The sequence below is a fragment of the Oncorhynchus mykiss genome, chromosome 25, assembly GCF_013265735.2.
Source record: "Oncorhynchus mykiss isolate Arlee chromosome 25, USDA_OmykA_1.1, whole genome shotgun sequence".
NCBI lineage: Eukaryota > Metazoa > Chordata > Actinopteri > Salmoniformes > Salmonidae > Oncorhynchus > Oncorhynchus mykiss.
The window spans coordinates 34,681,486-34,692,487 of record NC_048589.1 but is presented as its reverse complement, the minus strand read 5'-3'; the positions used below and the strand labels follow the sequence as shown (position 1 = coordinate 34,692,487).

General features: G+C 44.4%; 1 protein-coding gene across 1 annotated transcript; it reads right to left on the bottom strand.

Annotated features, from left to right (window-relative positions):
* Nucleotides 1-6,748: 6,748 nt before the first annotated feature.
* tmem121aa (transmembrane protein 121Aa) lies at nt 6,749-10,756 on the bottom strand. The gene is made up of 3 exons (XM_021585277.2): nt 9,708-10,756; nt 9,258-9,428; nt 6,749-8,437 (listed from the first exon to the last, which is right to left on the bottom strand). The coding sequence occupies exons 1-3, from the start codon at nt 9,819-9,821 to the stop codon at nt 7,754-7,756; spliced, it is 969 nt and encodes a 322-aa protein (XP_021440952.1). The 5' UTR covers nt 9,822-10,756; the 3' UTR covers nt 6,749-7,753.
* Between the last annotated feature and the right edge of the window lie 246 nt (nt 10,757-11,002).

The window sequence follows — 11,002 nt, the reverse complement described above, 5'->3', positions numbered from 1 at the left end:
CCTGGGTCTTGGTACTGTATAGCCTGGGTCATGGGACTGTATAGCCTGGTTCTTGGTAATGTATAGCCTGGGTCTTGGTAATGTATAGCCTGGATCATGGGACTGTATAGCCTGGGTCTTGGTAATGCATAGCCTGGGTCATGGGACTGTATAGCCTGGGTCTTGGTAATGTATAGCCTGGGTCATGGGACTGTATAGCCTGGTTCATGGGACTGTATCGCCTGGGTCTTGGTATTGTATAGCCTGGGTCATGGGACTGTATAGCCTGGGTCTTGGTAATGTATAGCCGGGAACACTGGAAACGCGTTCTCTGGAGTGATGAATCACGCTTCACCATCTAAAAGTCCAATGGACAAATCTGGGTTTGGCGGATGCCAGGAGAACGCTACCTGCCCCAATGCATAGTGCCAACAGTAAAGTTTGGTGGAGGAGGAATAATGGTCTGGGGCTGTTTTTCATGGTTCAGGCTAGGGCCCTTAGTTCCAGTGACAGGTCATTTTAATGCTACAGCATACAATGACATTCTAGAAGATTCTGTGCTTCTAACTTTGTGGCAACTATTTGGGGGAAGGCACTTTCCTGTTTCAGCATGACAATGTCCCGTGCACAAAGCGAGGTCCATGCAGAAATGGTTTGTCGAGATCGGTGAGGAACAACTTGACTGGCCTGCACAGAGCCTTGACCTCAACCACATCGAACACCTTTGGAATTGGAACGCTGACAGTGAGCCAGGCCTAATCGCCCAACATCAGTGCCCAAACTCACTAATGCTCTTGTGGTTGAATAGAAGCAATACCTTCAGCAATGTTCCAACATCTAGTGGAAAGCCTACCCAGAAGAGTGGAGGCTGTTATTGCAGCGAAGGGGGACCAACTCCATATTAATGCACATGATTTTGGAATGAGATGTTTGACGAGCAGGTGTCCACATACTAGAGTATTCTGTTTCCTCCATTAAAATGATAAGCAAAGACATTGTGTGATTATCTCTCAGATTAACACAGCTATGGTCATTTGAATGGTGTTTGAGAGCTTGGTCTTTGGTGTTTTACGCTAAATATTATGCATGTTTCCTGCCAAAGAGAGAGCATACACACACACACACACACACACACACACACACACACACACACACACACACACACACACACACACACACACACACACACACACAAAGACACATTGGGAAACTATAGGGGCTGTGGGCCCTCTTTATTATTCATTCTATATATAGTGCTGAGCTCAGGGAAACAGAGGATTCCAAATCACCTAATGTACAGTGCCCATATTAGGAACAGCCTCTGAGTCACACGGAGTGAATATAGTCAGAGCCAGTATTCACAAAGTATCTGAGTGCTGAACTACAGTAGGATCAGGTCCCTCATCTTATTCAGTATTATTTATAAGGCAAAATTGATCCTGATCCAGCACTCCTACTCTGAGATGCTTGATACATACGGGCTCTGGCGTCTGACACCTCTTTCTTGTAACTCTAAGGATGTCCTAATATGGACACCATTCATACGGTCTGGTCTCATACTTTAAAAGCCGCACAATAGCAGGGAAATCGGATCCCCTTCTGAGAGGCTTACACCTAATAAGCAGCTTTACCCATCCTCCATCCCTCCATTAAACACACACACACTGCCCCTCTCCCCAGCCCTTTTCCTCCCACTCTCACCCTCCCTTCCTCCCATCGTTCTGTTTCTCACTCGCTCCCTGTCTAAATTCTTGCTTCTCTTCCACCCCACCGCCCATCCCTCCCTTTCTTTGTTTCCCTCTAACCATCCTCGCTCTGAAATTCTCTCACAGAGTATAGAAGTCCTCAAATGAATGCTGCTTCATTGACAGTGTCTATATATATATATATATATATATAGTGGGGAGAATAAGTATTTGATACACTGCTGATTTTGCAGGTTTTCCTACTTACAAAGCATGTAGAGGTCTGTCATTTTTATCATAGGTACACTTAAACTGTGAGAGACGGAATCTAAAACAAAAATCCTGAAAATCATATTGTATGATTTTTAAGTAATTAATTTGCATTTTGTTGCATGACATAAGTATTTGATACATCAGAAAAGCAGAACTTAATATTTGGTACAGAAACCTTTGTTTGCAATTACAGAGATCATACATTTCCTGTAGTTCTTGACCAGGTTTGCACACACTGCAGCAGGGATTTTGGCCCACTCCTCCATACATACATTCTCCAGATCCAACAGGTTTCGGGGCTGTCGCTGGGCAATACGGACTTTCAGCTCCCTCCAAAGATTTTCTATTGGGTTCAGGTCTGGAGACTGGCTAGGCCACTCCATGATCTTGAGATGCATCTTACGGAGCCACTCCTTAGTTGCCCTGGCTGTGTGTTTTGGGTCGTTGTCATGCTGGAAGACCCAGCCACAACCCATCTTCAATGCTCTTACTGAGGGAAGGAGGTTGTTGGCCAAGATCTCACGATACATGGCCCCATCCATCCTCCACTCAATACGGTGCAGTCGTCTTGTCCCCTTTGCAGAAAAGCATCCCCAAAGAATGATGTTTCCACCTCCATGCTTCACGGTTGGGACGGTGTTCTTGGGGTGGTACTCATCCTTCTTCTTCCTCCAAACACGGCGAGTGGAGTTTAGACCAAAACACTCTATTTTTGTCTCATCAGACCACACGACCTTCTCCAATTCCTCCTCTTGATCATCCAGATGGTCATTGGCAAACTTCAGACGGGCCTGGACATGCGCTGGCTTGAGCAGGGGGACCTTGCGTGCACTGCAGGATTTTAATCCATGAAGGCGTAGTGTGTTACTAATGGTTTTCTTTGAGACTGTGGTCCCAGCTCTCTTCAAGTCATTGACCATTGACCCGCCGTGTAGATCTGGGCTGATCCCTCACCCTCATGATCATTGATGCCCCACGTGGTGAGATCTTGAATGGAGCCCCAGACCGAGGGTGATTGACCGTCATCTTGAACTTCTTCCATTTTCTAATAATTGCGCCAACAGTTGTTGCCTTCTCACCAAGCCGCTTGCCTATTGTCCTGTAGCCCATCCCAGCCTTGTGCAGGTCTACAAATTTAACCCTGATGTCCTTACACAGCTCTCTGGTCTTGGCCATTGTGGAGAGGTTGGAGTCTGTTTGATTGAGTGTGTGGACAGGTGCCTTTTATATAGGTAACGAGTTCAAACAGGTGCAGTTAATACAGGTAATAAGTGGAGAATAGCAGGGATTCTTAAAGAAAAACTAACAGGTCTGTGAGAGCCGGAATTCTTACTGGTTGGTAGGTGATCAAATACTTATGTCATGCAATAAAATGAAAATTAATTACTTAAAAATCATATAATGTGATTTTCTGGATTTTTGTTTTAAATTCCGTCTCTCACAGTTGAAGTGTACCTATGATAAAAATTACAGACCTCTACATGCTTTGTAAGTAGGAAAACCTGCAAAATCGGCAGTGTATCAAATACTTGTTCTCCCCACTGTATATATATATATATATATATATATATATATATATATATATATATATATATATATGTACAGTGTCATTATAGTAAAAATAAAGAAAAACCCTTGAATGAGAAGGTGTGTCCAAACTTTTGACTAGTACTCTCTCTCTCTCTCTCTCTCTCTATCTCTCTCTCTCTCTCTCTCTCTCTATATATATATATATATATATATATATATATATATATATATAGCATATATACATACACTGCTCAAAAAAATAAAGGGAACACTAAAATAACACATCCTAGATCTGAATGAATGAAATATTCTTATTAAATACTTTTTTTCTTTACATAGTTGAATGTGCTAACAAAATCACACAAAAATGATCAATGGAAATCAAATGTATCAACCCATGGAGGTCTGGATTTGGAGTCACACTCAAAATTAAAGTGGAAAACCACACTACAGGCTGATCCAACTTTGATGTAATGTCCTTAAAACAAGTCAAAATGAGACTCAGTAGTGTGTGTGGCCTCCACGTGCCTGTATGACCTCCCTACAATGCCTGGGCATGCTCCTGATGAGGTGGCGGACGGTCTCCTGAGGGATCTCCTCCCAGACCTGGACTAAAGCATCCGCCAACTCCTGGACAGTCTGTGGTGCAACGTGGCGTTGGTGGATGGAGCGAGACATGATGTCCCAGATGTGCTCAATTGGATTCAGGTCTAGGGAACGGGCGGGCCAGTCCATAGCATCAATGCCTTCCACTTGCAGGAACTGCTGAAACACTCCAGTCACATGAGGTCTAGCATTGTCTTGCATTAGGAGGAACCCAGGGCCAACCACACCAGCATATGGTCTCACAAGGGGTCTGAGGATCTCATCTCGGTACCTAATGGCAGTCAGGCTACTTCTGGCGAGCACATGGAGGGCTGTGCGGCCCCCCAAAGAAATGCCACCCCACACCATGGCTGACCCACTGCCAAACCGGTCATGCTGGAGGATGTTGCAGGCAGCAGAACATTCTCCACGGCGTCTCCAGACTCTGTCACGTCTGTCACGTGCTCAGTGTGAACCTGCTTTCATGTGTGAAGAGCACAGGGCGCCCGTGGCAAATTTGCCAATCTTGGTGTTCTCTGGCAAATGGGCTGTAAAGCACAACCCCCACCTGTGGACGTCGGGCCCTCATACCACCCTCATGGAGTCTGTTTCTGACCGTTTGAGCAGACACATGCACATTTGTGGCCTGCTGGAGGTCATTTTGCAGGGCTCTGGCAGTGCTCCTCCTGCTCCTCCTTGCACAAATACGGAGGTAGCGGTCCTGCTGCTGGGTTGTTGCCATCCTACGGCCTCCTCCACGTCTCCTGATGTACTGGCCTGTCTCCTGGTAGCGTCTCCATGCTCTGGACACTACGCTGACAGACACAGCAAACCTTCTTGCCACAGCTCGCATTGATGTGCCATCCTGGATGAAATGCACTACCTGAGCCACTTGTGTGGGTTGTAGACTCCGTCTCATGCTACCACTAGAGTGAAAGCACCGCCAGCATTCAAAAGTGACCAAAACATCAGCCAGGAAGCATAGGAACTGAGAAGTGGTCTGTGGTCACCACCTGCAGAATCACTCCTTTATTGGGGGTGTCTTGCTAATTGCCTATAATTTCCATCTGTTGTCTATTCCATTTGCACAACAGCATGTGAAATTTATTGTCAATCAGTGTTGCTTCCTAAGTGGACAGTTTGATTTCACAGAAGTGTGATTGACTTGCAGTTACATTGTGTTGTTTAAGTGTTCCCTTTATTTTTTTGAGCAGTGTACATATATAGAGAGAGAGAGAGCGAGAGAGAGAGTACTAGTCAAAGTTTGGACACACCTTCTCATTCAAGGGCTTTTCTTTATTTTTACTATTTTCTACATTGCAGAATAATAGTGAAGACATCAAAACTATGAAATAACACATATGGAATCATGTAGTAACCAAGAAAGTGTTAAACAAATCAAAATATATTTGAGATTTGAGATTCCTCAAAGTAGCCTTGACGACAGCTTTGCACACTCTTGGCATTCTCTCAACAAGCTTCATGAGGTAATCACCTGGAATGCGTTTGAATTAACTGGTGTGCCTTGTTAAAAGTTCATTTGTGGAATTTATTTCCTTCATAATGCGTTTGAGACAATCAGTTGTGTTGTGACAAGGTAGGGTGGTATACAGAAGATAGCCCTACTTGATAAAATACCAAGTCCATATTGTAGCAAGAACAGCTCAAATATGCAAAGAGAAACGGCAGTGCATCATTACTTTAAGACATGAAATTCAGTCAATGCAGAAAATATCAAGAACTTTGAACGTTTCTGAAACTGGCTCTCACAAGGACCGCAACAGGAAAGGAAGACCATGAGTTACCTCTGCTGCAGGGGATAAGTTCATTAGAGTTAACTGCACTTTAGATTGCAACCCAAATAAATGTTTCACAGAGTTCAAGTAACTGTTCAGAGGAGACTGCGTGAATCAGGCCTTCATTGTCGAATTGAATTAAAGAAACCACTACTAAAGGATACTAATAATAAGAAGAGACTTGCTTGGGCCAAGCAACACGTGCAATGGACATTAGACTGGTGGAAATCTGTCCTTCGGTCTGATGAGTCCCCATTTAGGTTACAACCAGCTCAAACCTGTTCCAACTGTCTTTGTGAGACACAGGGTAGGTGAACAGATGATCTCTGTATGTGTGGTTCCCGCCGTGAAGCATGGAGGAGGAGGTGTGATAGTGTGGGGGTGCTTTGCTGTTGACACTGTCAGTAATTTATTTAGAATTCAAGGCACACTTAATCAGCATGGTTACCACAGCATTCTGCAGCGATATGCCATCCCATCTGATTTGCGCTTAGTGGGACTATCATTTGTTTTTCAACAGGACAATGACCCAACACACCTCCAGGCTGTGTAAGGGCTATTTGACAAATTAGAGTGATGGAGTGCTGCATCAGATGACCTGGCCTCCACAATCACCCGACCTCAACCCAATTGCAATGGTTTGGGATGAGTTGGACCGCAGAGTGAAGGAAAAGCAGCCAACAAGTATTCAGCGTATGTGGGAACTTCTTCAAGACTGTTGGAAAATAATTCCTCATGAAGCTGGTTTAGAGAATGCCAAGAGTGTGCAAAGCTGTCATCAAGGAAAAGGATGGCTACTTTGAAGATCTATAATATAAAATATATTTTCATTTGTTTAACACTTTTTTGGTTACTACTATAGTTTTGATGTCTTCAATATTATTCGACAATGTAGAAAATAGTAAAAATCAAGAAAAACCCTTGAATGAGTAGGTGTGTCCAAACTTTTGACTGGTACTGTATATATATTTAAAATAACAAAGAGAATTACAGCATTACACCATCACTTAAAAACATTGTTTTGGAATTACAAAAAATCCCAGTTTGTCAAAAAGTACAAGGAGTTTACAGGAGACCTGGGTTCAAGTACTACTGGAAATCTTTAAAAAACGTTTGTTTGCTCTAGCCTGCCTGGAGTGCCAGATTGGTGTGGTTTGCAGTCTTGCTACTATTCCATTGGTTCCATTGTGCCAGGAAAGCTCAATCAAGTCCAGATAAAGTATTTGAAATTATTTTGAATAGTATTTGCACCCAGGTCTGGTTACAGGTGGACTTATAAGCTCATGTCAGCTGAGTTGGGCTTTGTATCTGAGGTCACCTGTATGTGTCTGTCTGTCTGTCTGTCTGTCTGTCTGTCTGTCTGTCTGTCTGTCTGTCTGTCTGTCTGTCTGTCTGTCTGTCTGTCTGTCTGTCTGTCTGTCTGTCTGTCTGTCTGTCTGTCTGTCTGTCTGTCTGTCTGTCTGCTAGTCCACTATAGAGAAGTATAGAAACACACACAATAGAATAGAAAAACACATCAGTCTTTATCAGAATGATCTCATCAGTTCATCTGGTAGGCTGGCTGGCAAGGCGCTGGGCCGTTTTCCTGAGCTGGAGCGGACTCAGTGAAACATGATGTTTCTTTCTGCCACCCCATTGGACGGAAACAGTCTTTTTGGGGGTCATCCTGTGCTCTGAGAAGTCTAGTTCAGTCTAGCTGAGCTCTGAGAAGTCTAGTCCAGTCTAGCTTTGCCCAGGGTCAGACACTTGTCACACTTTTCACACTACTAAGCCAAGCTAAGCCAAGCTGTACTGCGCTGGTAGTTGCTGGAAAGCACAGTGTGAAAGAAAAATACCCAAGCCATCACAGTATGGATCCGCTCGGCATTACAGTGTGAAAATGATGTAACTATCCATGGGCGAGGGTCATGTGTCTATGACCTCGGTTGGTGAGGGTTCGTCGGGGAGGCTAGTGGTGGCATTGGGCAAGGTCTGGTTGTGCCCGTGGTTGTGACCCACAGAGTTCCCTTGTTGCAGCTCTAATGCTATACCTGCCATGCTAGGGTCCTGTGGAGGGAACTCCTTCACCTGCCTCCTATACTCCAGAAACGTACAGGCCTTCGTGGCTATGGCCACCACGTTCTTCCCTATGAAGATTGTGGAAACCCTACTATCCTGGAACAGCACCATGTTGACCCCACGGATCATGATTGTCACTATGTTTATGGTAACAAGACTAAGAACAGGGTACAGCATCATCTTCTGGGGCGAGACGTGCTCCCCCTGGACACTGATCTCAGACAGGGAGACACAGGGCAGGATAAGGAGGAGGATGTAGCAGTAGAAGAACATCAGTCCCTCAGCCCAGATGGGTAGGCCCGTCCGCTGGGGCTCCCACAGGTTGGCCTGGATGTCCAGAACATCCAGCAGGTCCAGGGCCACCCAGAACAGCCTCCCCCGCATGTCCTCCTTCTTCCGGAAGGTTCTCACATACTCCATGCTGTCCAGAGCAACAAGGACCAGGTACAGCCCCGGGACGCACACAGAGAGGAGTAAGGTTAGAGCCTTGCGGGCCACCGTCTCCAGGCTCTTCCTGTCCGCCTTGTAGTTCTAGAAGATATAAGACATTCTTTGTTGTTAATTGTCAGAGAGATATTGAAATGTGTCTTTTTCTGGATTTCTGTGAATATCCAGCCCTGTCAAATCCCGACTTGAAACTATCAGTTTGCAGCATCCCCTCCCCGCCACCCAGCCAATACACACATACACACCCCTCGGTTAGCCACAGTGCAGCTTCCCTGGAGCAGTTTAGGGCTGGAGTAACCTGCTCAAGGGCACAACGAAAGGAGATGGTATCTGGGATACTGATGCCAGCAACACTCCGGTTGCCGGCTGTAATGGGAATATTTAAAATGAATAACGTTCATATTCAGTTTAGAGTGTTTAACGCAATGTTTAGCATATTTCTGTGTTTTCCCGTTCTGTACTACACATGATTCCAAGTGTTCTGTTTGTAACACTCGGATTGATGGTCACTAGACTAGATGTTATGGATTAAACTCATATCTGTTGATATTGAATGACTGGAGATACAAGGACTGAGGACACTGATTATCATTGTATTATGTGAAACACTGTGTGATTCTGTAGCAGCTGACAATCACTGCCTTTTGTTTGGACTTCCTTGAAGCCTCTCTGGCTGGTGTTTACAGTACACTTGGTGCTGTCTGATTAGAATATTAAGAGGCCAGTTAGAGACATTCTATGCATCTGTTCTGGAGGTGTCTCCCTGCATTATTGTAATTAAACCGTATTGATTTTGAATGACTTTATCAATGACTGCTCTCCTTTTTGTTCAGCTGGAAATTCCTATTACAGCGGCCCATTCGAACCCGTGACACTCTGCTTTCTGGCCCACCTGTCTGCCTACCTGGAAGACGAAGTAGAGTTTGATCTCCAGGACGAAGATGTAGAGGAACCAGAGGATCATGGCATAGCCACGCTTGGCAGTTTTCACCTCGGCCCCGACCCAAACCGCCACGTAGCGCAGCACGATGAGGAAACAGATGTCTCCCACCAGCACGATTATGCACACCCCGATCTACAAATACACATCGTACTTTATTTACCTATCATTAAAATCACAACACAGTTTTTACAGTAAAAGCAAACAATTGAAAGGCAATGAAAGAGATGCAAAAAAACTAAGGATGTCAAAACATTAAAATCACTGATTAAAGGCCAAGTTGAAAACATTTTGTAATTCAAAGCTACAGTCTATGATTGGTACATCTATTTTTTGACTTTTAAATGAATGATAAATAGTTGTATTCTTTTTTGAATCACAGTATACAGCTTTTTTTTTTAAATGGCCTCTTACCTTCCTGGGCCCTTGGTTCTGCTCTACTAGGTAGGCATCCATAAAGGCCATGCTGGTCATGATCACCATTGTGGTCAGGCACACATGGCGCTTGTCTGGCTGCGGCAACACCATGGTGGGTAATGGGGGTTATAGTTCTATTGAACTTCCTGTTGTAGTCCTCCAAAACAAAAGTTGTAGTCCTACTTTACAGTTTGTTCAGGAAGTTATTTTAGAGGCAAAAGTCAAGTATACCATACCAATCCCTACTAGATTAACAGATACATTTGGATTTGTTTACATTATTGAGAAGAATGCACTCCCACTCCTTAGAATAATGCAACGTGTCCTCCATTGATTGGTTTGGAAAAGACAACACTTCTAGGACCGAGAGGGCAATGGGACCAATTCAGGTTGGGAGAATTGCAATGATATATTATGGTCTGTTTAAGCCATACAGACTGGTGCATTCCCTCTCTCAGCGCAGTTCCATTGAGTCTGCTGTTCTACTGCTGACATCACAACACAACTCCATAACCTGGGAATCCCCTCAGTAATAGAGTGAACATAGCAGCTGGGCTTTATTGCTCCATAGGAAAATGACAAAACCACATATCTTCAGTTGTAGACTTTGTAGTGGCCGAGTCCTCACGGAAGCAACATGGACTGGCAGAGGACAACAGCAGCAGGACATTTCCTGAGGCAAATGCGTGCGTTTGCTTCAATTGTCCAAAGGTATCACTGTGCCTTCACTGTGGGGCTTCTAAAGAGAATCTACTGGGGAGGAGAGAATGGAGTTCCACGCGCTTCTAATCAGACAGACCTCAGAAAGAGTTGTTCCTGTGATGAGTTCTGTACAAATCCACAGTAACTGTTTCTCCTATTTCAGTCCGTAGAGTCTAGGGAAGAGAGAAGAGAATAAGGGGTTAGTTTAGCCCAATCTGTGCTGTCTAAACTCCTGTGATTACACACTGTTACAGCAGGGGGCAGTAGTATGACTTGGATTCGTGTCAGAAAGGGAACCACATACAGAAGACAAGGGATAACACACACACACACACACACACACACACACACACACACACACACACACACACACACACACACACACACACACACACACACACACACAAATATATATATATATATATATATATACTGTGAAATTTACATTTAGCTGGATTGCAAATATACTCCTGTGTTAATCCGGCTTAGTGGGCTGGCATTGGAAAAACTATAATAAAGGGAAAGGAGAGTAGACTCAATAAACATGCCTATACAACCCCATACCTCCAAAGCTGCCAAACACATCCATG